Source organism: Muscardinus avellanarius (assembly GCF_963383645.1).
Source record: "Muscardinus avellanarius genome assembly, chromosome: 15".
Taxonomy (NCBI): domain Eukaryota; kingdom Metazoa; phylum Chordata; class Mammalia; order Rodentia; family Gliridae; genus Muscardinus; species Muscardinus avellanarius.
This window is the reverse complement of record NC_137801.1, coordinates 10,906,729-10,933,798: the sequence shown is the minus strand read 5'-3', so window position 1 is coordinate 10,933,798 and position 27,070 is coordinate 10,906,729. Positions and strand designations below refer to the sequence as shown.

The following is a 27,070-nucleotide window of genomic DNA, read 5'->3' as shown; positions in this document are numbered from 1 at the left end:
TTAAAATTGTAAATCAGGGACATAGAAAATTCTTGACGGGACTGAAGCTTTAGGAGTGCCACTGCTAGTAACTCGGAACAGTACTTTGGCGTTTGCTTTCTGAGGGAGCTAGCCCAGTCTGCACAAGGATCCAGGAGACGAGCTGGGTGTCCATGCTGCACTCACTCTGCCCAGATGCAAGCCAGCACATTGGAAGTTCATACCTGCCTTTTATCCGCCTCTACTATGACCGCTGCAAAAGAGCAAAGAGAAATGGGGGGGAAAAAATCACATATGATTTTTGCCCCCAAATTATAGAAATGACAGTTTTGTTTTTTACTATAGTTTTTATGCCGTGTGAACATGAACTATAAAGAAAAGTGGGTCAGGTGTGAGGCAGCAGGTCCAAGGGAACCTTGGGACTATGTTATTTAGGTAGCAACAGTAAGACAATCAGCAAGGGGTCAGAATGCAGTTGAGTGAGCCGAGCTATATATAGGAGGCTTCTTCCAAAACCCAGTGGAGACACTGTTTTTTATTGGCATCCAAATGCCAAACAACTAGTTTTCTGCATAGTTGCCCTTGTAATATAAAAGCAATTTAGCATGATTTTTCTTCTTAATGTATCATCAATTTTTCATGTCGTTTTTATAATTAATATTTAACATTGCATTGAATTGGGGGTTTATACATTTCCTAATGTCCAAAAAAATTAGAATCCCCGCTTTGGGTATATGTAAAATCAATTTAGAATATATGTGAGTATCTTTAAGCAACACATGATTGGGTAAGTAGCGAGCACCAGGGGATAGAGCTTAACTTTGTTGCCGGGCGTGGTGGCGCACGCTTGTAATATCCGCGTTTGGGAGGCGGAGACAGGAGGATCGCGTAGGTTCGAAGCCAGCCATGCTGGCTTAAGAGACCCTGTTTTCAAATAAAAATTATAAAAAATAGGTCTGGGAGAGTAGCCTGGAGGTAGAAGGGCTTCCAGGAACCCCAGTACCACCAAAATAAATAAATAAATAAATAAATAAATAAATAAATAAATAAAGGTAATGCAGCTGATTATTCTGGATCTCGTATAGGTTAGAAATCTGGCCAGTATGTCTGGGTCTCTGTGTAGAGCCTCTCAAGGCCCAAATCAAGGACTCAGTAAGGCCATGTTCTTTCCCAAAGGCTCTGAGGAGAAGCTGTTCCCATGTTCTTTCATGGTGTTGGCAGCATTGATTCCTTGTGGTTTTGGGCCGAGGACCTTATTACCTTGCTTGGTGTATTAACTGGCCTCTGCCCTCGTTTTTTGTCATATGACTCCTTCTTTCAAAGTCAAAGCCAACAGCTTTGGGGTGAGTCCTTTCATATTCCATGTCTCTCCTGCCCCTTTCCATGGCTTCGTGTGTACTCTGACCCTGGATGGGATAGGTCCTGCTTTAAGAGTCATATGATTAGTCAACTCAGATTTCAGGATAATTTCCACACTTGAAGGCCTGAGTCCTTAATCATGTCTGCAGAGGCCTTTGCCATGTAAAGTAACCTAGTCACGGCTTCCAGGATTGAGGTCATGGGCATCTTTGGGGGTCTATAGTTCCAGCTACCGTATATGGCACCTGTCAGGTTATCTAAGAAAATACCTCCAGGTATTTTTTCTATGATGATAATTACAGAAATAACTGGTAATTATTGAGTGAATACACAATTTATAACTTTTTATTATTTAAATAATGCCTTAATGAATGATGTGATGTAGAACTAGTTAACCTAGACTATCAACTAAAGTATTAGTAGCAAAAAGATCATTGATATTAAAAGACTGGCCTTGGTTTTTTTCTTCATTTAACTGAGACACATAAGAAAACCTAAGTAGGAATAAATTGTCACTGAACCAAGCTTATTTTTATGGAATAATTTAAACAAAAAAGCAGTTGTAGTCATTGTCATTTTTGTTTAAAAGACTATTCATGTATGGGCTTCTTCTAATGGATTTTCTCATGCTAGTAAATAAAGAGTTAAAATTTTGCAGACTGCCTCAAAATTGGCAGGAAGTTTCATATTATAAAGTGGTATTATTAATCATCTCTTTGATTGGATGAAAAACAGTGCCTATTAATGTTGAAGGTGGGCTACTGGAATATTCTATTTTTTTATTGATTTTGTATTTTGGGAACCCAGAAGCATTGTTTAAGTAAATAATTTATTTCTTAATTAGCCTAATAAATATTATAAAACATGTGGTTAAAGAAACATGAGTTACTAGCTGTGTGTGGTGGCACACACTTGTAATTCCAGTACTTAGGAGGCTGAGACAGGAGGATCATGGTTTTTAGCCAGCCTCAGCTACTTAGGCCCTCTGCAACTTAGACCCTGTTTAAAAATAAAAAATAAAATCGAGTTTGGGGTATAGCTTAGATCTAATATGCCCCTGGGTTCAGTCCTCAGTAACACACACACACACACACACACACACACACACACACACACGAAGCACAAGTTACTAGATATTAGATTGCTAAAAATAACACATCATTTGCTTTATTGCTATTTTTTAAAGTGATTGTCTAGTGTACGATGATAATTTCCCCCATTTTTTCTTCTGTAAATGACTGAGGGAGGAGCAGTAAGCTGTTGGTGTTTGTTTTGCCTTTTGTTTCTAGCTCATGACTACGGTCTGATTGTTTGAAGAAGTCCCGTTATCATTTCCAGCTCTGTTCTTATCAGCGCTCGTTTTTGCTTTTGCCATCTTCCCACACAGGATGAAATAAGTGGGCCAGCCAGCAATTCAGCCGACCTGTTACACTGGACCACGGCTACCACGAGGAAGGTCCTTTCCAACACCACCACCACCACCAAGGCCGTGCTGCAGGCCGTCAGTGACGGGCAGTGGTGGAAGAAGTCTCTGGCTTACCTCCGGCCCCTGCAGGTGAGCAAGGTGCTGCTCTCCAGCCGGTCGTGCTAAACATTCAGTGTTCAGTCTCTGTTCATCTCTAAAGAAGTTCAGGCCTCTCATCGGATGGGGAACGAGTAATCTATCTCCTAGAGTGAAGTAATCTCTGTGGAGTACTTGCAAGGGAAGTTGGCAGACATTTGGCTACGGTTTGATTTATAAATCAGAATTAAATTTAGTGAAATGAAAAAGCAAATGATCCTATCAATGTTTGCTTGCTTTTGCTGTATTTCAAGGTGGTAGTTGGGGAAGGGCTAGGAGCCAGCTTGAGGGTTTAGCGGACTCTAGTTTTCGCTCTGGGTTGCCCAGCAGCAGAGCAGTGGTTCCTCTGCTTTAACCCCTGGTTCCTCTGCTGACTTCTCCGCGGTGTCACACTGTTGGTCTTTAAGATCAGACTGGAAGAAAAAGCAGGACTGATAAGCAGCTCAGTGCTGACACTCATTTTACGCACTCAACTCTCTAAACATTTAGCAAATTATTAGTGGTCATTTTTCTATTGGTCAAATACTATGCTACACACTGAGCGCTGAGTAGGCTAGCTCTGGAGTCTAAATCCCTTCCTTTGTGAAATTGACATTTCATCAGGGAAGACAAAACAAAATTATGTAATGCTGCGATGCCAGGGGCTGGTGAGCGCTGTGAAGGGAAGCTACGCAAGGCTCCGTGAATCACGAGTGATGTTGAGGGAGTAAGTTCTGATGTAGAGAGAGACGTTGGGTTTTTCAGAAAAGCATCATGTTGAGCAGAAATATGATTGAGCCAAGTATAACAGGCAAAGCCCCGGAAGGGGAACGCGCTTGACGTCTTTTGTGGAACATAAAAGAGGCAAGTGTGGTCTGAGCAGAGTGGACAGGGAGGAAGGAGAGAGGGAGATGAGATCAGAGAGGTGGTGGCAGGGAGGCCGCTCATTGGAAGCCTCGTGGAGACTGTGATAATGAGTATAGATTTTGTCCCGAGCAAGAGGGGAAACTTTGGGCGATTTCAGGCAAAGCAGCCGTGTGCTCCAGCTTTACTTTTAATGAGCTCGTATAACGCTGTATGGAGGGCTAGCTGGCAGGAATCAGGAGTGGAAGCAGAGACAAGAGGCCCCGGGTCCAGTGCACCAGGCGAGAGAATGCTGGTGGTGTAGACCCGAGGAGCTGCAAAGGAAGTGGGGAGAAGTTGGTCTGTGCATGTATTTGAGGGCCTGCTGATGGCCTGGATCTGGATATGCAATAAGGAGAAAGCCCAAAGACAGCGGTCTAAACAGATCGGTGAAGATACTGTTTCTGAGATGCCGTGTACTTGTCTTGGGGGTAAATCTATATATATCTCTTATCACTTCATGCATCATGCTGGATTATGATTATTTTCTCACCTGTGGAATTTTTTGAGGGTTAGATCTTAGAAAAAGTCTTTGGCCCTTTATCCAGTACGAATTGTTATTAAATATCAGTGATGAATTTTACCACCACCAGCCTGGCAGGAAGTTAAGTGTGTAGTGAACTCCAGAGGAATGTCTCACTTGGTCTTTCAAGTAAGGAGCTTTACAATCTAGTTGAGAAGAGCAAAACTACCCTACCTAACTATATTAGTGACAGCAAAATACTTCCCAATCAGGAACACTGATAACACGTCCTAAAAATGTGTGTGTGTGTGGGGGTGGTAGTTGTGAGGGGTTGGGGTTAACAAAAGAAGCAAGAGTCACATTCTCTTATTGTAATCTGTTAAGTCGTCCGTAGGTAGTGATGGAGTTGGTCCTGGAGGAAAGATAGGATGTCCCAGCCTCCATCTGGACCTTCCCAGTGGGAGAGGAGCACAGAAGCTCATTAGATGTGTAAAGTAGTTCAGCGTGGGTAGAGTCAAAAGTTAGACTTTTACGTTTAATAGCCTTAAATATTGTTGCACATAGTTTAGATTTAGGGCTACTGGCTGCCTGCCTTCTTCAGCGCTTCTAGTTTTTTGAGCAGGACAACAACATGTACCAGATATTTCAGGATGGCTATTCTAACTGTGGAATAGAAAACTGTGCGGAGTGCCGATTGCTCCGGTGTTTCTGAGTCTTTGATGTCAAAGTGACCAGGAAAATGAAGAGACACCGCACTTGAGGCTGATGTGCTGCTCGTAGAAGGCAGTTATTATTCTTACATTCATGCTGGGTGTCTGTGTCACTTGGACACCCTGTCTCTTGGTCACAGCATGCACAGCTAACAATTTTTCTGAAATCAGCCCTTCTCCTTCCCCCTCCCTTCCTTGTCTCTCCCTCCCTCTTCTCCCTTTTTCTTCTATTTTTTTATTTTATCCATTGTTCTTTTTGCTCTATTTAGGGGCAAGAATTTGGTGGTGCTTATCGAATGGGAACTGTGGCCAATGAAAATTTGGAAAAACAAGGGTGTCATCTTTTTTATGAATCAGTCATCTCTAATCCCTTTGTGTTTGAGGTAAGGTCATTGTGCCTAAGAAGATATTTAGGCTGTCATGCTATTGTAGACAGTATAAAGAAGCTAAAATTTTCTAGAAAATGTACTTCTTTGGTTTGGTTCTTATATTATTCATTGGTTTTATGTGATTTGTTTTACATACATTATGACATGTTATGAAATGAAAGTCCATTCAAACTATTAGATAAAATATTATGCATTAGTGAGCAGTTATTATTCAAGTCAGCAGAAGCCATAAAATTCTACAGTTGTGATTTCTAAGAATATGTTCTTAGAAAAAAAGCACCCTGCTAAATGGTGGAATTCTTGCTTTTGTCTAGTCTGAAATGACCTATGACGTCTACCAGCATGCCCCAGTAGAGAGCTTTGCAGAAGTGTTGCTGAGAACTGGAAAACTGGCAGAGACTAAAACTGAAGGAGAAGAGGTATTTCCAACGACAGAAGGTGAGGAGGAAGGTTCCTGACAGGTGTAATTCATATTAGGAGAACAATAAGAACGTATGAGGTGAACTGGGAATGACGCACACACCCGTAATCCCAGTACTTGGGAGGCAGAGTCAAGAGGATCACAGGTTTGTGGGCAGCCTGAGCAGCTTACTTAGTGAGGCTCTCCACAACTTAGTGAGACCCTGTTTATAAAAAAAAAAATTGCTGAATATAATGGCGTATACTTGTTATTCCAGATACTTGGGAGGCTGAGATAGGAGGATCATAGGTTCGAAGACAGACTCAGCTACTTAGTGAGGAGGCTCTCAGTAATATAGTGAGACCCTGTTTTCAAATGAAATATAAAATACATCTGGGGATGTAACATGGAGGTAGAGGCCCCTGGGTTCCATCCCAAGTACCACACACAAAAATAAATGAATAAATAAATAAAAATAGAACTGGGGGTATAACTCAGAGGTAGAATGTCCTGGGTTCAATCCCCAGTACCACAAAGAAAAAAAAATATGAATGGATGAGAATTAGGAAAAAGTATACTAAAATTTTCATTCATTTTGAATTGTGTAACTTGGCATCATCATTAATGACTCATCTGTTCGTTTAAGTAAATATTATTTTCAGATAATACATTATCCTACTGTTTTCTGCATACTTATATTGACAATTTAAAAGGATAAATAATCTGGATATGGTGGTATATACTTGAGTTCTTGAGAGAATAAGAAAGAAGGATTGCAGGTTCAAGCCAGCCTCAGCAATTTAAGGAGACCCTCTGCACCTTAGTGAGACCCTGTTTAAAAATAAAATATAAAAAGGACTGGAAGTATAGCTTGGAAGTAGAATGCACCTGAGTTCAATCCCTAGGACCAAAAAAAAAGGTATATTGTATGTATCTTTAGTATTCTGTGTATATTTAAAACAGATGATTTTAGTAATAATTATCCTTTTTAGTTACTTTTGAGCCTATCATTTATGAAGGATTATAATTTTCACATATACTATAAATTTGATATCTTTTGAAAGTGTTAATATAGATGGAACACATATCTTTTAGCTATTTTATAACATCAAATATTTATCAGAAACTCAGCAGAATTTGAGAGCAATAGAGATTAAATGACCCTAATTAAAAATAGTAGGGAAAATGTGGTTCCTGTCTGGTTCAGAAGTAGGTCATAATGCTTCCTACCATGATAGGCTGTTTTGAATTTTTGAATAAAGCTGATGAAAAAGTTCTTATGGAAATTAACTGCAGAAAATTGATCATTTATTTAACTAAATAAATGTTTTAATGGCTAATGATTTTCAAGTTAATAATATGGGCAACTTTCTCCTGGAAATTTGGAAATTTTGGTCTGAAATGAAATGTATTATAAAGCACCTTCCAGTGGTCCTTGTTTTTTTTTTTTTTTTTTGCACAGAATCAGTGCTTGGAGAAAGGGTAGACATGGCTCTCATGGTCTGGGCTGTGTAGCTTGAGAGGATAGTGTTCTATTTCAGAAACCTGAAAGCTCTGAAAAGAATTAATCTTGGTCAAAATTTAAGTGGTCAAATCTAACAAAGAGTCAGTAATCCTGGCCTTGGGACATGGGATAGAGATAAATACGGGACAGTGGATTAAAGTGCTTGCAGAAGTTAAGGATGCTTTTGAAGCTGGGTGTGGTGGTACAGCTGGTAAGCCTAGTACTTGGGAGACTGAGGAGAGAGGATTGCACATCTGAGTCCAGCCTCAGCAAAAATAAAGAGGGCTGGGCTTACAGCTCAAAGGTAGAAGGCCCATTTCTACTAGGGGTTCGAATGGGCATTAAAACCCCAGGACAAATGCATGCATGCGTACAGAAACAAAAACACAATGTAGTTGAATTCTCCAGGAGAGGAAAATGTCAAATGAGAACTAAGACTGATAAAATAACAGTATACCTTCACTTGAGCAGCAGGGGGTGGCAGGGGCGAAGGGGAGGATCAGATCACTTAGTGACAAGTTCAAGAACTCAAGATCCCAAAGCCCAGCGAGGGGCTCACGGGCAGTGTCAGCACTTCAGTGAGCTTGAAGAGACCAGGAAGTCTTGGTTTGGGCCTCCTTTGGACATGGGGCCAGAGGGACTTGTGGGGAAGTTAGTGTCTGGGTCATGGATGCTGTGGGTCAGTCCACCCATTTATGAAGTAGAACAACAAAAAGCCAGACTAGTGAATTTGTTAGAATGGCATTCTAACAAATCTAACAAGGGAACAATATTTTTTCCCCCAAACCTGCTACAATTTGTGTGTTGCTCCGAGGCAGACAGAAAAGAGGTGGTATTGTGACTCCAAATCCTCCTGTGTAAATGGAGGAAAGCAGAGCTAAGTTCTTCTACACACAAGGGAAGAGTAACTAGTTCAAAGGACGGTCGAGTGCTCAGTGAGGAGCTGCTGAGTAAAAATAAATATGGTAGAAGAGGGCCAGTTAATCAGGTGTGACTTAAAGGCTGCTGGTTTCTTCTGAGTGAAATTAGTCTTCATGCTTAAATGCAGTCTTTAATTCATTAATAATTATGACTTGTATAAAATGGAAGTAATTTTTCTGTTACTACTGAGCTAGTCATTAATGGAAGGACCTACTATCAATCATTTTTGGGGGAAAATCAAAACTTGCTCTAAATAGAGAAAAATCATTTGCTTCCTCAAGCCTGTGATCGGAAGAGGAAGGAAGGGAACCTACTGGGTGCTTTCTCCATGCTAGGGAGCTGCTGTGCACGTAAAATGCTTTGCCTCATAGGTGGCCAATAATGTCAAGATCCAAAGTCCAAAATGTTTTCAACACCTGTAGGATTTGGGGTAACTCATTGGCATTCGTGCCTGAACCAAACCAACATGCAACTGTCTACATATAGTCTTTGCTTATCTGGCTTTGTATGAGTTTGCAAATACTTTTACATTAGAAATAATAATGTGGTTGATTATTGGGTGCTCCAGGCTATGCTGATGAACTTATCATGCAATATATATAGTCTATTTACAACTTAAGTTTCTACTTCCAAATCCTTCTGAGTGCTGAAACTCAACGCTCCATAATTCATCAGTGGTGAGCCTGAGCTCTGATCCCACAACTTTCTGGTTCTAAGGATGGTTTTCTTTCTGGTGAATCATTCTGATTGTGTAGGTCAGAAATTCATTGTGTATGCATAGATTTTGTTTAAGTTGTTGTTCTAAGATGTCTGGGATTTTGTTCTTTAGGTGTGAGGAGACATGTAGACATGGAAATGATTGTCATGAAGGAAAGGGTTGATACAGATTCCTAAAACAGGAGACAGCACACCACAGGTGGGGCAGCCTGAGTGGGTCAGAGGCAGAGTAGCCAGAAAGCATGCCCGCCTCTCTGTTGGCTTTCACAGGAGGGAGAGAGAGAGGCCCCAGGAAGCCAGGCAGTGCAGATGATTTTGGCAGCTTCTAGCTACAGGGCTAGTCGCTAGCTTTCTGATATTTGACCTTAGGGATGATTAAGACAAATTATTGCCTCAAAAGTGTAAAAAAGCCAAGCTAGACGAGGTGGTTCAGCCTGGGACTTGGTTTGCATGTCAAAGCTGTGCTCACAGACTGGCTGTTTGTTCTCTCTAGGAATTAGGTAGCCCGGAAAGGGCAGTCTCTCTAGGATTACCAAGGTCTCCCAAATGTCAAAGCATCATAAAATACAGAAACTAAAGAACATGATTCATAACAGCTGTGTTTGTGAAGTCTGTGCGATATTGACTTGAAACAAATTTCTGATGGCTTTTTAGACAAGTCTTCAAGGGCAGTTTTTGGCAGTACTTTGAGCTTATGGAAATTGAATTCTCTTTTTCTGCTTGGCATCAGCTTTGCACTCAGTTATCTGTGGGTAAGAAATGTTAGTGACCATTTTGCGAGTTGTATCTGTGATGCAGTGTCACTGTTCATAAAATAAACCTACTGGAACGTCGATGTTCAGAGGAGACTCCTCCCCTCAGAGGTGTCTCCCGGGGCTGTGTATCTGTTCCAGTGGTGTCCTCATTCCTTTCCGTCACTGTTTTCTTTCCTTCACTTGTTTTTGTTTTGGAATTTGTTTGGGGTCTCTAGCATATTTTTCAGAATATCCTTTGAGGGTGCTTTCGTTTTTGGAAACGGCCAAATGCACAATAAATAAAGGGAACAATTGAGTTGATGTGGTGGTAAAGAAAGATGTGAGAAGATTGTCAGGAATGGAACCTAATTTCCCAGGTGGGCCTGAGATTGGCTCTGACCTCAGCAGTGAGAAGCAAGGTCCTGGCGACAGCTGGAGAAAAGCCAGCATCTGGAATGCACCCCCCACCCCTTCAGGGAGTCCTTTGCAGAGATAGCTGATTTTGATGAGTGGGTTCAGATCTGCCTGTCTGAAAACTGGCCTTTTTTGAGCTTAAAAAAGGGAAATACCTGAAGAAAATTAAAACGGAAATGAGAAGAAACTAGATGTGGTTGCAATTGGAGGTCACTTTATAGAACATTTTAGGAAAGAAATTTAACAGGAAAGAATTATTGGTATGTGAAACAATTGGAATTTTTGTTCCCTTAAAATAAGGGTCTGGAAAGACTGATGCGCAGAGGTTGAATGGTAGAATATATAAGGCAGGCATAAGTTAAAATGAAAGTCATGTGTGTTTGTGTGTGGAGTATGTAATGTTTGGATTGTAAATAAATCTTTCTCAAGTAGACCAGGGATTTTAGCATATTAAACTTACTTGCTCTCTCTGTGGGCCTCCAACATTTGTAGGGCAACCCTTTCATCCTTGAGAGTGTTTGTTTTGGGTGCTGTGGATTAAACCCAGGGGCATTCTGCCTTCCAGGTATACCCCAACCCTGATTTTATTTTTTATTTTGGAACAGGACCTCACTAAGTTGCTGAACCTGCTATCCTTCTGTTGCAGCCTCCCTAATACTGGGATTACAAGTGTGCACCGCCATTCTTGGCTCCATTAGTTTTTTATAGTTTTCTAGGATACATTTACTGACCGTCTTTGCTCCCATGATTGTGCAAAATTTGATTTGGGCCTTTAATATTGTATTGTAAAATTATTTGTGTGGAGTTTCTCTTGTCATAGTTCTTTTCTTGCTGAAGGGCAGAGACTCTTGAGCTTTGTCCTACATCAGTGTCTCGTTCTGAGAAGATTTTCATTGATATTGATTGAATGAAGGGATGTATTTGGAAATTGTCTTGGAAATGAATAGCTTTTGATTAGAAAATGTCTCTAATGCAGCTCTTTGGGAGGCCTGAGGCTGACTGGTGGCCCATTTGCTTCATAGAACTTGGAGAATATATAGGAAATATTTGGAAAACTCTTTGTAGAAGCACAGTGGAGAGAGCTCAGCATTTCTTCCCATAAACCATCCACAGGGAATTTTGGGTCCTCTGTCAGTCTCTGAAACTTGGCCATTTGTACACTGCTTCTCACTTTCCTAGCCTTCCCACTGCCCAGAGTATCAGCTAAACCCAGATTGTACAAAGGACTGAATTAAGTCACGTAAGGTAAACCTTCTGAGGGAAGGGAAAAAAAAACCATACAGTTCATTTCCAAAGTTAATTGTCATTTACTTCGGATTACTCATGTGCCCTTCTCTTTTGTTAATACAGACCGTGAGAGTCTTAGGTGATTTTTTTAAGTAAAGGTCTTATATTGTGATTATATATGACTACCTTTAAGAAACTATATAAGCACACTTGATTGTAATGTAGTCTCTTTTAAAAGTTATGATATTGGCAGATTGTTGCTTCTATGAAATAATTTTTGGAAAAGTTGTTAATGGTGGGGATATTTTGAGACATGAACAAAACAAAAGACTGTTTTCCTTTTTTTGGAGTATGATGAAAAGGCGTGTTTTTGGAAGGAGCAAAAATCATGTTGTCATCATTGTAGTAATCAGACAGTTTATTCAAGATTTGTGCTCACAGAATGATTTTATTGCACTGACCTTCAGTATTTCCATGTTCACCCTCCATGTTAGCTGTCACTAATAAGCATAATTTTACATCACGGCCTGAGTCTCTACTGTCACCTTTACTGACACTTTATGCTTAGATTTTGCAAAAGCCTCCTGCACAGGATTTCCTCACGTCTAAGCAGCCCTTACTTTCTCCCAGTTAAGGCAAGGTTACTATTTAGCATGGTTCTCTGTGGTCTGTGTTTAGATGGTACTGAACAGATTTTTCTTGAAAGGTCTTCAGGAGTTCTGCTAAGCTAATTATCTTGAAGTTACATTGAGCTAAAAACATGACAAAATAATGCACTTCTTTTTCCTGCATCCAGTTCTCCTGCAGCTGGCAAGTGATGCTTTGCCAAATGACATGACCCTGGCTCTCGCTTATCTCCTCGCCTTACCACAGGTGAGCGTCCCCTGCCCAGTGGAGGAGAAATGAGAAGCGAATAGGCTGGAAATCCTGACTGGGATCCTTGTCAATAAAGTTGTTTATTATGCGTGTCATTTCCTTCTGATGGTTCTTAGGTGCTGAAGGGACCCTGATTAGTATCCAGAGGGTGAAGCCTACAATGTTAGCTTACATGTTGATCTTTAAATCCACTTCTACATGCCTAGGACCAGCCTATACATGCAGAATTTTCGTTTTTGTCATGCTGAGTTGAGCTGCAGTCTGAGTTGATGGGATGGGGACTTTGTATCAAAACCCTAGGGCAGAGACTAGGACAGGGATGGTTTAAGTGATCCTGTTTATTTCTCTTTAGTTGTTTTAATTATATGATATTCTTTCGTAGGTGTTAGATGCGAACAGGTGCTTTGAAAAGCAGTCCCACTCTGCCTTGTCTCTCCAGCTGGCCGCGTACTACTACAGCCTGCAGATCTACACCCGACTGGCTCCCTGTTTCACTGACAAGTGCCATCCGCTCTATAGGGTGAGTCCTCATGGCTTCCTCTTTATTAAGAGGGGAGTAGCTTTCCTAAAGTAGTAAAATCATGTGTTTTCCCCTTGTTATCTAGAATGCCTTCCAAGTGGCAGATGGCCCTGGCTTTTTCTGTTAGATTGCTTTTCCAGGTTCTGATATTTGCTGTGACGGATGATTCTTCTCACTAATTTTTCTTTCATTTACTTTATTTTCTAAGTTCTTAGTTACAAAAGGCTAAGATAGAAGTTAAATGGAGACTTGGCTCTTTAATTCACTACTCAAGAGGAAGATTGCATCTAATTTAGGAAAGTAGGCCACATAATTCTTTGAGCAATATTGCACTTTTATTTATTTTTAAGCTAAAGATAGGAGAGTAGTAATTGTACAGATGGAATGTTGAAATATATCATTCCTCCTTGCCGTAAGCTTTAGACAGCTTTTATATATCATTAGTGTTTGTCTCTGAGTAAAAGTAGCTAGCAATGGCTCAAGATATGTGCACTTTTTTTGTGGACACATTAGTTGTTAAGAGATGCCACTGGGAAGTCACAGTTGTCCAATTTTCTTGAATAGACTGATTTTATTGCTAAGCATTGGGAAAATTATCAATTTTTTGGGTGAATTAAGTATCGCTTCAAGAGTAGATAAGTAGGGGCAGGGATGTAGCTCAGTGGCAAAGCGTTTGCTTTGTAAGTCCAGTGCCCTGGGTTTGACCCCAGTTCCAAAAAGACAAAAATAAAGACCCTCTCCCCCCAAAAAAAGAGTAGGTAAGTAAATAGGTCAGACTTTCAGATCTTCTCTGTACACAAATCTAAGATCTAATGTTATTGACTCAAAGCATGTTATTGATCACAAGGAAATAACTTCTTATGTGTATCAAAATTGTAGCTGCTTCAGCTATCCAAAGCAAATCTACGAGCCTCTTACTATCCGAGCACGATGTGGGCTGGCTATGGCTTCCATCCATCAATCTTTATCTAAGAGGAGAGGGGAGTGGATGAACCATCCGCGAGCAGGTTTATCTGCCAAGCACTGTGGTGTTAGGTGTGCATTGTTTTCAGGTGTAGTTGTATTACTATGATGGTATTTGGCCAAGAAATAAGAATTGTTTTTTCTTTTTTCTAGTCGATGTATTTTTTTTTTATTTATTTTTTGGTGGTGGTACTGGGGTTCCTGGAAGCCCTTCTACCTCTGGACTACACTCCCAGACCTACTTTATATTTTTGAAACAGGGTCTCTTATGCCAGCGCGGCTGGCTTCGAACCTGCGTGATCCTCCTGTCTCCGCCTCCCAAGCGCAGGGATTACAAGCGTGTGCCACCACGCTCTAGTTGATGTATTTTATTTTGGGAATCTTGACTTTATTTTTGTAGCTACTGCTGCTTTGTACATTTACTTATTTCACATAAAATTACTATATTGTAGTTGTTTTGTTTTTATATCTTTGTTATGTTTTATGTGAAATAAGAACCATGCATTGATTTGCCGTGTTATAGATTGAGGGAATAAAGTGTTTATATAGATGGAAATTTGGTGAATTTATTTTATGCTTACATTTTCATTAGCACTGTATGTAAGAAGCAAGCAACTTATTCTGAAACACGAATTTGGTGAAGCACAACACAGCTTTGCTCTGGCCACATGCATTATATACCTCATTCTGAACTTGAGCTCCCCCACGCTCCAGAGGTCAAGTTCTCAGACTAGATTTGACTGTGTTTTCTGAGTGGAGAGCATTGCCATGGGATGCCAGTGTGGATGAGGTCTCCCTCTTTCGTTCCAGTTTATATCTTCTACATTAAGGTCCTTCCGTGTGCATAGTGCTGTGCTGGGCCTTTCTCTAATGTAGAGGATTGAAAGGCCATCATTGAGTCAGTTCCTTTGTCACTCAACATACCCAGGACACCTCCTGTGGGCCACCTCCCCCTGCGGGACACGGGGCTGCTGATGGCACATGGCATGGTGCCCTAGTAGCTCAACCCTTGCTATCCATCCATATACGGGGGTTACTTGATTGGGTCAGAGCGGCTGGAACGGAGGAGAAATTCAGAGCCTCCTCTAGGTAGACAGATGGACTAAGGGAGGGGGAGGATCTTCACTCTCCATTTGTTTTCAGTTCTCTACTCGTGTCCTCACCTTAATGCAGTTTCCCGCAGCTCTACCTGCCAGCCTCTTGGACGTCTTCCTTTTTGTCTGTGATATTGCTCTGTCTCAAGCCTGTGGTGCTTCTGCCCATGCTGCTTGCCCACCATTTCTTTGCTTAGCCACTTGGCTCAGGTGCTCCTTGGGCAGGGAAGCTTCGTGTGGTGCTCCCAGAAGCCTGTGCGTGCCTCTGGGTGCTTCTGCACCGCTCCACATGTGCCTCTGTGACGGCACACGGCCTGCATTGCTTAGAGCGCATCTACCCTCATCCCACCAGATCCTGTGAGATGTGAGGGTAGTGTTTTGTTGTGTTCATTGGGCACCCTAACTTACAGAGTAAGAAGTAGATATAAAGGGGAGTAAACAAATGTTTACTGTTTAGATGACTGAACACTCATGAATAATTCTGCAGCGCACACAAAGTAATTGAACTGTGTGTGTGTTTGTGTTCATCAAATATTTACCATGTGGCTGCTGTATGCCAGGCAGGATTGTCGAGGAAACAGTAGTCAGTGAAGTGCATTCAGGCCCTCCCCCTGTTAGGAATTACATTCAACTAGAGAAAAGAGCACCATAAACAGAATACGGAAATAAAGTAGACATTAAAAGCAAAGAAAAATAATAGGAAGTGGTGCTGGCATGTGTGTGCACGGAAAGTTCCATGTTGGTAGGGTCAGGAATGGCCTCAGTTGAGAAGGTAGCTCTGGGTAAGGAACAAAGGAGGAGGGCAGCGCTGCACAGAGACCTGGGGTGGGGGCGCGCCAGACAGCACGGAGGGGACAGAGCCACGGGGTGCCACTCTCCTGCCAGGCGTACTGGGTACTTCTTAACAAGGTGCCCGAGTTGATGTTAACACTTGACTGTATAAGATCCAAGGAACCAAGGGAGGGCCCGCCTGGAGGAGAGGGGTGGAGGTGCCATCTGCGACCAGGCTTCTCCATTGCCGGGGGCTCCTATGTCTGGTCAAGAACGTGTCCGGAGGGGCTGACTCAACAGTCGGCTTCAGGACTTCGTTTATGGGAGTCATCAATGGACGGTTGAAACACAAGATGAACCCTAACAAGGCACTTGCCTGCTTTAAAGCGTCCTTCGTGTTCATTCTGCTTTTTGAGCCTCAGAGCATCCCCGTTCTGAAGAAGGGGGATGAAATGGAGAAAATGGTTCAGAGACATGCGGTGCCTCGTTCACGGTCACCCTGGTAGGAAGTGACACCTGTCGCTTGGCGCTGACCCCAGGCTGCACCTGCCCGTTGCTTGAGCACTAGCTCTGCTGCAAAGAGGCAGCAGCACCTTGTCCTTTCTTTCTGTCTGTTTTTATTTTATTTTTTACCTGAGTGATCTCTTGGGCATGTACATCCAACAGGTGGTTGGGTAATTCCCAGCAGGCTGTCTTCACGTGCTGCTCTGTGTCTCTGAGGTCAAACATGGACTCCCGTGTGTGGCAGCCAGGACCCTCCATGTGCTGGCTGGCCCTTCCTTCTCTTTCCAGCAACTTTGTGACACTCCCTTTTTTGAAATTTATGTCCTGACTTTTCAGAACGTTTTTTTTCCCTATGAATTTAAAATCCTTTTCTGGACCTTTGTGCACATGCAGATAAAATCCATTCTGCCTGAACGGCCTGCTCTTCTCCGCTATAGACAGGGGAGTCTGAGCCCAGGGAGGCTTTCCTGGAGCCCCTGCCTCCTCCATATGTCACTGCCCCCTGCTCTCTGAGAGCGTACATCAGGCAAGCAGTTGTTGAGGCTCATGTAGTTGGTACACAACTCTCTCCTGTCACTCGGGTGACTTGGTTTGAGAGCAGTAATCCCATTTTTCCCTAGCTCCCAGGGCCTAGCACACTGCAGTTTTCCAGTGACTGTTAATTGGCATTCAAATAAGATTAGGAATCACGTCTGCTCCTGTGTGTTGGAAAGGCTCAGAGGTTGGGATCTGTGAGCCCTGACCCTCTCAGAGTAGAAGCCAGTACCGGCAGGCACAGTCCCGGGCTGTTTTAAGTACATAAGAGTTTTCCATTGACTGCCTAATGGCTCATTATTTGAGTCTTTTCAGCATCTTCCTCTGCATAAAACAGCACTGCTGAGTTTGGAATTAAATATGACAAACTCCTGATGAATCATCTTGGAAATGGAAATCAAAGTGGTTTCAATTTGTTGCCCACACATAATAACACCCAGCGAGGCTTAGCTTTCAGTCCCTTGTCAGTTCTGCGGGTTTCTAATTCCGCAGTCTTTTCACATCTCCGCTTTCCATCCCCCGTGGTTCTGTGCTGAAGGGATGCTGACTTGGGTGGATGGGTGGGATGTGCGGCTTTTTCCTGGTCGAGGCCTGTGCGTGGTGCAGGGCGGGGCTCACCTGAGCCAGCTGCCGAGGGTGGGACCAGGCTCCCGAATGGCCCGCCTCACCTAAGTTTTTTCTTTTTGTTATAAAATGATAATTGGCAAGCCAGGTGTGGTGGCACATGCTTGTAATCCCAGCATTTGGGAGGCTGAGACCAGGAGGATCGCGGTTCGCGGACAGCCTCAGCTACTTAGTGAGGCCCTCTGCAACTCAGTGAGACCAGGTTTCAAAATAAAGAATAAAAACTAGGGCAGGGGGTGTAGCTCAGAGGTCAAATGCCCCTGGGTTCCATCTCCAGACCCGCAAAATAAAATAAAACAAAATGTTAATTGGCAAATGGTCAATAGCAGATCATTTTTTATTCTAGTTTCTGTTTTAATTACCTTTTTAAATTTTAAGACATACAACATACGTGGCCAGAAAACTTACACAGTGAAAATGGTGTACAATTAAAAGGCAGTATGTCCCTTTTGGATCTGTCCAGAAATAGTTTAGGATATATGTATTTCTGCAGCTCCATTTTAGACAAATGTGAGTAATACATACTTACCGCGCTATACCTTGGGTTTTCTTTTCCGTTTATAGCTCGCCCTTCTAATTATTGTACGTGCATCTTAAAGTGGGATCTTTCTAACATGCTTTTAAAAAAGTTTTCAGAAGATGAAAATCAGCTAAAAATGGAAACGTGTCCTTTAGTTTTATAGGCGCGGGAAGCAGGCACAGCAGGGATGAAATTCAAAACTTTATGGTAGACTATTTCTGAGATGTGGTTTTTTTTTTAAGCTACTAATTGAAAATACTAAGTAGAAAATTATCTCAAGCAAAATAACAACCCCAGAGGGGAAACTTACCACCTGTTTAAAACTTCTCAAACAATAGTACCGAGAAATGCAGACTATTAAACCAGAATGGATTTATTACCTCTACTGGTAAGCAGTAGATTAAGTCATTGAACATTTTGTTGTCATGAATATTTATGCATATTTTGTTGTTACAGAGATTTGACCATATTCTTTAAAGAAATTGTATTTACCCCCTGAAGAACTGCATTGCTGAGTTTTGGAGGGAAAATAGAATAATTTAACTCTTTACAACTTCCTTGTTAGATCTTTGATACCATTTTATGCTGTTACTTTTTGTGGCTTGTGATATTTTAAAATACCACTTTGGGCCGGGCGTGGTGGCGCACGCTTGTCATCCCCACGCTTGGGAGGCGGAGACGGGAGGATCGTGCAGGTTTGAAGCCAGCCTCGCTGGCTTAAGAGATCGTGTTTCCAAATAAAAATATAAAAATAGGTGTCTGGGAGTGTAGCCCGGAGGTAGAAGGGTTTCCAGGAACCCCAGTACCACCAAAAAAAAAAAAAGAAAAAACCACTTTGAACACAATATGGACAATTTTGAAGCTATGTATAAAGTCCTTTACAACCTTCTTGGAGGATACAGTTATGAATCATGTCATTGAAAGTGGGTGGGGCCATGATAGTGCGACATACATTTGAATGTATCTAAACAACGGAAGACAGTGTGAGGCTTGGTGTGTAGAACCCTAGTGGAGACCTGCTCAGGGGTGTGGGTGAGGGGTGAGCTGGAGACCAGAGGCCTTAACTCTGTCCTGGTTGTAAGACTGCAGCCGCGGGTGCTCCCGGTACCGATTGGGCATCTGGAGAACGGAATCGGCTATGTCCCTTGCTCTACCTCACATCACTGGGTTGAGCGTCCAGTGGAACTCATGTGAGATGCTTAGAAACTACGGTCATGAGGGTAGATGGCTAGATGCATACAATGAAGTGCTAGGGAGAATAGGGGATCTTCTAAGATATTTAAGAAAAAAGATGGTAAGCTCAGGGGGAAGTTTTTCTGGACTTTACATAGAATATTGGAGGTAATTATAAACAGTCAAGTTCCTTGAGGAAGAGACAGACAGCAGTAGCAGCACAAAGAAGATAATTTGCACAGGCAGCTAGAGCTGACTACATGCTCAGCCATCCAGGCTCATTTAATCTTCATGAGGACTCAAGACAGAAGAAATTGCTTCAATTTTAGAAATGGAAGGCCTGGTGCTTCCGAGGGAAATTGAGGCTTTGGGTGCCAATTTCTTTGTTTTTCACTAAATTAATTTCACTTTTCCTTAGAAGCTTTTGTGAGAGGTGTCTTTTCTCAGGACTATTACGTTTTACACAATAAATTAAAGTACTGAAAGTCTCTCTGTATCCTTAACAAATATTTGATAATCCAGAAACTTGCCAGTGCTTAGAAACCTGTCAGGGAATTAATAGATTGACCTTATTCACCATATCACCTAAGGCAATTTCCAAAAGAGGTGTACTTATACCAGGAGTTGAAAAGAAAATGCTGAACTCATTCGTGATTCTAAAGCACTGCTGTCATCAGAGAAGAAACTGAGACGCTTGGAATTGGAGCTCACATCAGAAATCCACTCAGACACTTGAGGCATTGGTATTGTTCAGCATGTGTACGTGTGAACACAAGTCTACCTGGAAAAGATAGAATAGCAGTATTGAAATATATCACTCTAAACCCATCGTTTGTAAAAGAACTCTTATGCCAGGTCTTACTTACATTTAGTGGGAACTACATCTATACTGATTGAATCAAGGGCTTCATAATTTTAAGAAAAACCCCTCTGTGAGTACTAAATATAAAAGGATAGTTCTTGGGGAGCATTATGCTTGGGGTTCATAGCCTTCCTTTACCATTAGTAGCTGAGTGTCCTTAAACGAAGTTGCCTAGGTCTTTACCCTCCTGCAAAACAGCTGTTCAGAGACTCCTGTTCTTTAAGATTATCAGTATTAACTGAGACTTAGTACCTGTATATTTCGTACTAGACTCAGTACATGTATGTTTAGTACTAGATTCAGTAAATATATATTTCGTACTAGACTCAGTACATGCATGTTTAGTACTAGACTCAGTACATATATGTTTAGTACTAGATTCAGTACATGTATGTTTAGTACTAGACTCAGTACATGCATGTTTAGTACTAGACTCAGTACATGTATATTTAGTACTAGACTCAGTACATGTATATTTAGTACTAGGCCTGTTCCATCCTGAAGAATAAAATAGATTTTTTAATCTTAAATAATTCTTAGGAAAAGTGAATAAATGTGATGCATAAAGAATATGAAATAAAAATCATTCACAGAGGAGCCAGACAGTTTCTCCATTGGAAAGGAGAAGGATTAAAGTTATTTAAACGATGTGGGATTCTGTTGGCTGTAATTTGTTGGTCTGAAAAAGGTGTGTTTTTAAACAAAGAAATCTGTTCTGAATATTTAGCGGAGGCATAAGTGAGAGAGACGTAGAACATCCTCATTGCCACACCTGAGGGGTTTACAAGGGTTCGTTTTGTCTCAATGACTGGATTCTTTGATATTCATAGGATGTTAGTCTTAGGTAATCATCTGGTGGAGCTCTTTCTTTTCTTTTTCTTTTTTTCCATCTGAGGAAACTGAGCCCCAGAAGAATCAGGAGAGGGAATCAGTTGCTCCCTCCTTGGAGTTCCCAGGACCTTTGGCTTGTGATTCTATAATGAGCGTTTATCCAGATGCTTCCTGGAAATTTTTTTATGTGTGCATCTTTGTCGATCATTAGTGTGTGTGTGTGTGTGTGTGTGTGTGTGTGTGTGTGTGAGAGAGAGAGAGAGAGAGAGAGAGAGATACAGAGAGAGAGAGAGAGAGAGAGAGAGAGAGAGAGACAGATAGATAGATAGATACGGGGCTCCTGGAAGCCCTTCTACCTCCGGGCTACACTCCCAGACCTATTTTCATACCTTTTTATTTGGAAACAGGGTCTCTTAAGCCAGCACGGCTGGCTTTGAACCCGCGCGATCCTCCTGTCTCCGCCTCCCAAGTGCGGGGCTTACAAGCGTGGCCACCACGCCCGGCTAGATCATCAGGTTTTAATTTCTTAAGAGTAAGCTCTGGGTCCGGTTTGCTTTCATATAATAATGGAGAAAGGAGTGTTTTAAAGTGTCTTGTTTTGTTTGTGCCTCCCAGCAAACTGTGAGGAGGATGTGCCTGCCTATTGACCCTCTTTTATTTTTTATTTTTTTACTTTTTATTTTTCAAATTTTTATTTTTTTTTATTGAAAGTAAATGTTATACATTTACTCTCTATTTGGTGCCCTCTCCCCACCCTCATTTCCCTTTCCCCCTCCCGATACTTAATACCCAGGCTGACCTTGCTATATTCGTACTTTTACACCTATTTGGAAATAGCCGCTCATCAATCAAGTTCAGCCTCCTTCCTCTCTTAGTTTTCCATTCAAACTTTGCTGAGATTTCCCTTCCATTATCTGGAGTCCCTCTGGTATCCCCAATGCTCACTCGTTTGGGCATATTAGAGGAAACATATGTCCCTTCTCTTTCTGTGTTTGGCTGATCTCACTTAACATAATGCTTTCCAGCCCTTTCCATCTTCTTAAGAATGACGTTATTTGTTATTTTGTTCTTCTTTATAGCTGAATAGAATTCCATTGTGTGTATTTCCCATAACTTTGCAAACCATTCATCTGTTGATGGGGGCCTAGGTTGTTTCCAAATTTTGGCTATTACAAATTGTGCTGCTATGAACATAGGTATGCATATCTTTTAGAGGCAAGGAAGCAGAGTTAGGAAGGAACTCCAAATTGCCTCTCTACTAAGTGGGAGAGTCGGATTGTAAACCAGAACTGCTGGCTGAAAAGCCAGCTCGACTGTCCCCAACGTTATCCTGCACCTGATTTGTGCAAAAGACTGTGCTTTTTTTTTGGAGAAGGTGAATTTATGAAGTATGCATGGTCTCTGTCCTCTAGGTGCTGTGATTTAATAAGGAGGCAATATAAAGTACATTTTACAACAAAGCTATAATTAAAGTGTGGAGCATTTATCCTTTTAGCAAGTTTTATCATTCCTTTCATATTTGGAGCACTACATTATGCCAGGCACCGGATTTTGTATCTTATATATAATATTTCCAGAGCTTCTCATAACCATGAAAGTCATATGTCATTCCTACCCGTGTGTGGATGAGACGGCAGAGCACACAGCTGTGAACTCACCTGCATAAGGTCACCCAGCTACTAAGCTCTGTGTGTCTGTTTATTTCATCATGCTGTGTCAGTTTTTTTATGGGCAAAAGGAAATAATACATCTTTTTTGTTAACCATTTGTGAATATGCAGTTTGTATGTGGAGGCTCAAAACTTTCTACAGGATAAGTATGGGCCTGCGTAAATATTCACAAGTAGCAATTATCCCCAGGATTGCCACATGGTCTTGGGATTGTATTATAAATTGTATTAGAAGGTAAGGAGAATATACATGATGTGCTATACCTTCGAGACTAAGAAAAGGTATGCAAGCCACTCTTTCTTCGGGAACCAGTGCATATCCAGCATTCAGAGCAGGTGTAGACAGCTTGGCTGAGCAGCATCCCTGGACCAGGTCACTGCACAGGTGACTGCGCCCAAAATGAGAGGGCCAGGGTGGTGCTCCAGAGGGTTCAGTCTCATCAATGAGAGAGATGTAGAGCATCCTTATTTCCAGCCAGGTAGAAAGGGGACTGAGTTAAATGTCAGCCGTAGGCACATGAGCAGCTGAGACATGGAATCTCCTTTGCCCAATTTCGTTGCTAGAAATACTGATTACAGGTAGCTGGTTCACAGAGCGCTCTGTAATTGCAGCTAGATCTGGTTTATTCATTCTGTTTTTCTTTCAAGCTTTAGCAACCCAATAAATTATAGGACTTAGTCTATCCTTTTGGAATTTGTTTTCCTTATTCCTGCTGGCTTTTTTTTTTTTTTTACTAGTAGTGCCTGAGTAGTTAACCCAGGCATGGACTCTTACAAGGAGAAGCGTCCTGGATACTTGGCCAAGTCCCACTCCTCTGTATTCCCATAGCAGCCTGAGTTTACTTGTGTTCTGCCATTAGTTGCTTCATAGTCTCTCCCAGTAGACTGCATTTCTGGGTAACAAGAGCATATCTGCTTAGTAATCACTTGGTACTTAATAAGTGCACAAAAATGTTTGTTGAATGAATGAAAGATGGTTTTTTTAGCTTACTGTGATAGGGTTAATATTCAAACTGAAGTCTTTTAATGTAAGACACATATCTGTGATTTTTTAAGAATAAGATTCAGTGTATGCATAGAGGTGGAAAAATTTAAATATAGTAAGTTTGACTTCTCCTCAAGTCCACCTGCTGAAATCCAAGATTTAATTGTTTTTTTTAAAAATCAGTATTACCAATTATTCCTTAATAGGATCCAAAGAGCCACTGCCAGGCTAGGTTAAACTCTACATTGACAGATCTCCTGTGTAGCTCAGAATAGTGGTTTTTGCATATTAGCAATGCTGACAGCTTACTCTAATTAGGAGTGAATTTCTGAAAACCAAAGTTAAGTTCTGGGGTTTTTCCCTAATTTGCTTGCATTAGAACATGTACCATGTCTTCCCAGGAATCAGATGTGACTGAGTTAATGCGGCTCAGGTATTATATTATATTCCCCGTTAAATCATTCCAGAATGGTGGCTGGGTTGCTATTGCCTTATTGACACTCGGGCCAACCGTAATATAAATAAACGTGGCTAGTTAACCACGTATTCGCTTTTCCTCTCAGCCATTGGATTCTTGATTTTGTTCTACGTGAGTAATTTTATTACTAGGGAAGCTGCAAAGGATCATGGGACAATATCCCATTGAGTCCCAAATCGAGCAGAGTTAGCGCTGGTTGGATGCTTTTGTATATAACTACAAGTCTCTATGACCTCAGGAACTGAGGTGGGCTTTTGTTTTTCTTTTCCTAACTTATCCTCAGAGAAAACACTCTTCTCCTTAGCCATCTAGCCACATAGAGTGGGGTTATTGAACGGCAGCTTTTTTATTTAGAATACATAAGGTGGTCCAAAACATTATTTTCCAGATGATGGAAATTTCTTCCAAAATGAATAATGACAAATGATCAAATGGCTAGGGCACAAGTATGATGTAAGTGGCTGATAGTTGAAAAAGCAAGAAAGTCTTAACTTTTTAAGTGCATAGAGATTTGTAAACTGCAAGCACAGTCAGCAGTCCAGAACTCGTTTGTAGTCAGTTCTGTGTCCCGTCTTTGTAGTCTGCAGGACGGGCAAAACACGCCCTCTGCGGTTGGCTTCAGGGCAGCTGTGAGCTGTGATTGGGTGGCCATCGTGAAAGCACAGCCAGGTGCCCCATAGACATGGTCTGCTTTTCTTTGTGACTTCCTGGCTTGTATTTGCGTGATGTGGACCAACCATAACTTTCCCTTGTCTTTCACAGGCTGACCCCAAGGAGCTAATCAGGACAGTCACCAGGCACATGGCTCAGCATGGAGCCAAGGCCTGGCCCGAGGACCTGGCTTCACTGACCACGCAGCTGCACTACTACAATGAGCGTCTCCTGGACTTCACCCAGGCCCAGCTCCTTCAGGGCCTCCGGAAGGGTGTGGATGTTCAGCGCTTTACAGCTGATGACCAGTATAAGAGGGAAACCATCCTCGGCCTGGCAGAGTAAGGGATACCTTTGTCTTAGGAGGGGGCAGATCTAAAATTCACAGGAGCAGGTTGAATTATGAGACCGGCACACACAGCCCTTCAGAGGTTTGTGACTCATGAGTGCCGTCAGCAGGGAGGTGCCTCCACCCTTTCCAGTCATCGGAGGGCTGAATGTGTCTCCTAAGGAGATCAGTAGACGCAGACGGCATGTTAAGCCTATAGACTCAAACAGTAAGCACTGGGATCCCCCCCCAAAAAAAAAAAAAAAAAACTTCTCGTGACTTTGATAGCCCAATTCCAAGATTACAGCCATATTAGTGGAGAAAAGATCTTGTGGGAGTGAAGAGTATGAAGCTAATGATGGAACTCTAAGAATCAGGTCGCCTTTTATTCCCGGCAGGAAGTCCCACTTTTCTAAGTTCACGGAAGTTTAATTTCTTCGGTGCGTTAGCAATTGGATACTGTTGACTTAGTCCTGTAGAAAGCCCCGGTGTTACAATTTCAGATCCTTTGATCTGTCCTGGGCTTCTAGAAAAGGAGAAGCTGCCTGGGTCTAGGGGTTTCATCTGTCAGAGGCAAGCAGAAGCGACCGTTTTCTCTTTTGTGCCTCACCCCGCCCAACAGAAGGGCAGGCCCTCGCGTGAGCCGGCAACACAGCTCAAGGGCCTGTTGGACACGATTCTTTCCAGAAATGAAATTCTCTTTCATTTTAATACTGGTGTCTGTTGTTTGTTTTAGTGGTTTAGGACAAATGAGAACTCTTTCGTGTCAGGAGGTGTGAAAATGTGTTCGCCGATGATGGTTGTTATTAAGTAGAGACATTTTGTTTTCAACAGTTGGCCGTGTGCTTGCCCTGGCTAAGGCGCTGTGTAAGCTTCTCTATAAACTTTACCTTCTACACACAGGTCTTTCAGCCTTGTAGATAACCCTGTGAGGTAAATGTTGTTAGCTCCATCTTATATCCGAGGAGAATGACACTTAGGGATTTGGGGTCACTGGCTCGGGCTTCCATGGGTTAAGATGACGAGTCTGGTCTTAACCTCGATCTCTTCCATGTCGAAGCCATCGCGTCTTCACCACAACACCGTCTGGCTTCCCCCACGTTCTCTTCGTTTCAGCTAAACATTGGTGTGCAGTGCCGTCTAGGCTTTGAGCCTTGAAGCTAAGGATAAGTTGTGCCTATATTTACTGACTGTTCATCTTCCCCGACCAATTACTTGAAAAGAACAAACGTAATCTTGGTCATAAGAATGGTGTGTTATTTTCATCGCTATTATTGAAATCTTTCAGAAAGTGGAAAAGAAGCCTTAACATCCTCTGATAATTTTATGTTATCATGGCTTCTTTCCTAATAGGAGCCACTCCAGACTCTCTTAAGGATGAGGCCAGCTGTGGAACCACTAAAAGAAAGTGGGGACCCGTGGCCCTTCACAATTAAGAAGAGCAACGTTTTCCTCTTCTCTTCTCTCCTCCTAGAAGCCTGTAATTTCATAGTCATCTAATGTCAGATTTCAGAGTAACCCAAGACACCATATACTTCATCCTCCTTGCTCTTTGAAAGAGGAATCTGAGGCCGCGAGCTTTAAGGAGCTATTGAAGGCCGCACAGCCACGAGTTGAGCCCGGGCTCCTCATTCTAAATTCACTGTGCTTTCCCTTTGGGCGTTGTGTCGTCCTTGATGCCTGTTCGTGGTTTCTTAGAAGAGAGTTATTATGCAGAATAGAAGCTCATAAGGTAAGGCAGGCCTTGTATCATTAGCTACACTTTGCTCTGGAGTGTTTGTCCTTTATTTTCCTTTTTAAGCATCCAGTTATTATATGCTATTTGAAGTATGTCCTAAAGGACAGATATGTGCTTTTGATTAATATATAATAGAACTTCTTTCCATTCTGTTGCTCAGAAAAATAAGCAGCAGGCTTTGTTTAAAATGCCTTGGAGTTTACCTGGGCTTGCGGCCTTCCGGTTCTGCCTTGGGGACAGGATTCCAATGTCTTCTGTTTCACTGCAAAGCCTAGTTCCTCCTATTTTGCAGCTCCTATTTTTCACCTAGACATGATGTGACCATTTTTCATTTTCTACTTATTGTCTACTCGTTTTAATGGCAGTTGTTTTTTTTTTTGTAAGTGGATTATTATCTCTGACTTTTATTGTCAGCATGCTTTAGATATCACATTCTCAGGGATCAGGCAGGGAGCTTTGAAGAAAGCATAAGATAGTCTGGTTCCTTTCCATCTTTACCGAGTGATAAAGATATCGATACTTTTTCGGCATGTAACCATGCCAGGCAATATGCCAGACTCCAATAACAGAAGGGAAGAATTAATAACGGAACGCACTCCCACGCAATTCCCATTCCCTCATGCGGGGTAGGTACTCTACAAAGAAGGAAAATTTCAATTGACAGTGACCAAAGCCATGACCAAACGTAG

General features: G+C 42.0%; 1 protein-coding gene across 1 annotated transcript in view; it reads left to right on the top strand.

Annotated features, from left to right (window-relative positions):
* The window catches only part of NBAS (NBAS subunit of NRZ tethering complex), a gene marked incomplete at both ends in the record, with an annotated part of 312,243 nt that overhangs the window by 163,026 nt on the left and 122,147 nt on the right, over nt 1-27,070 (top strand). The window contains 6 exons of the mRNA XM_080711473.1: nt 2,726-2,893; nt 5,224-5,337; nt 5,658-5,781; nt 12,057-12,133; nt 12,519-12,656; nt 24,427-24,656. Of these exons, the coding sequence (XP_080567599.1) occupies nt 2,726-2,893; nt 5,224-5,337; nt 5,658-5,781; nt 12,057-12,133; nt 12,519-12,656; nt 24,427-24,656 (851 nt within the window). The remainder of the gene's footprint in view (nt 1-2,725; nt 2,894-5,223; nt 5,338-5,657; nt 5,782-12,056; nt 12,134-12,518; nt 12,657-24,426; nt 24,657-27,070) is intronic.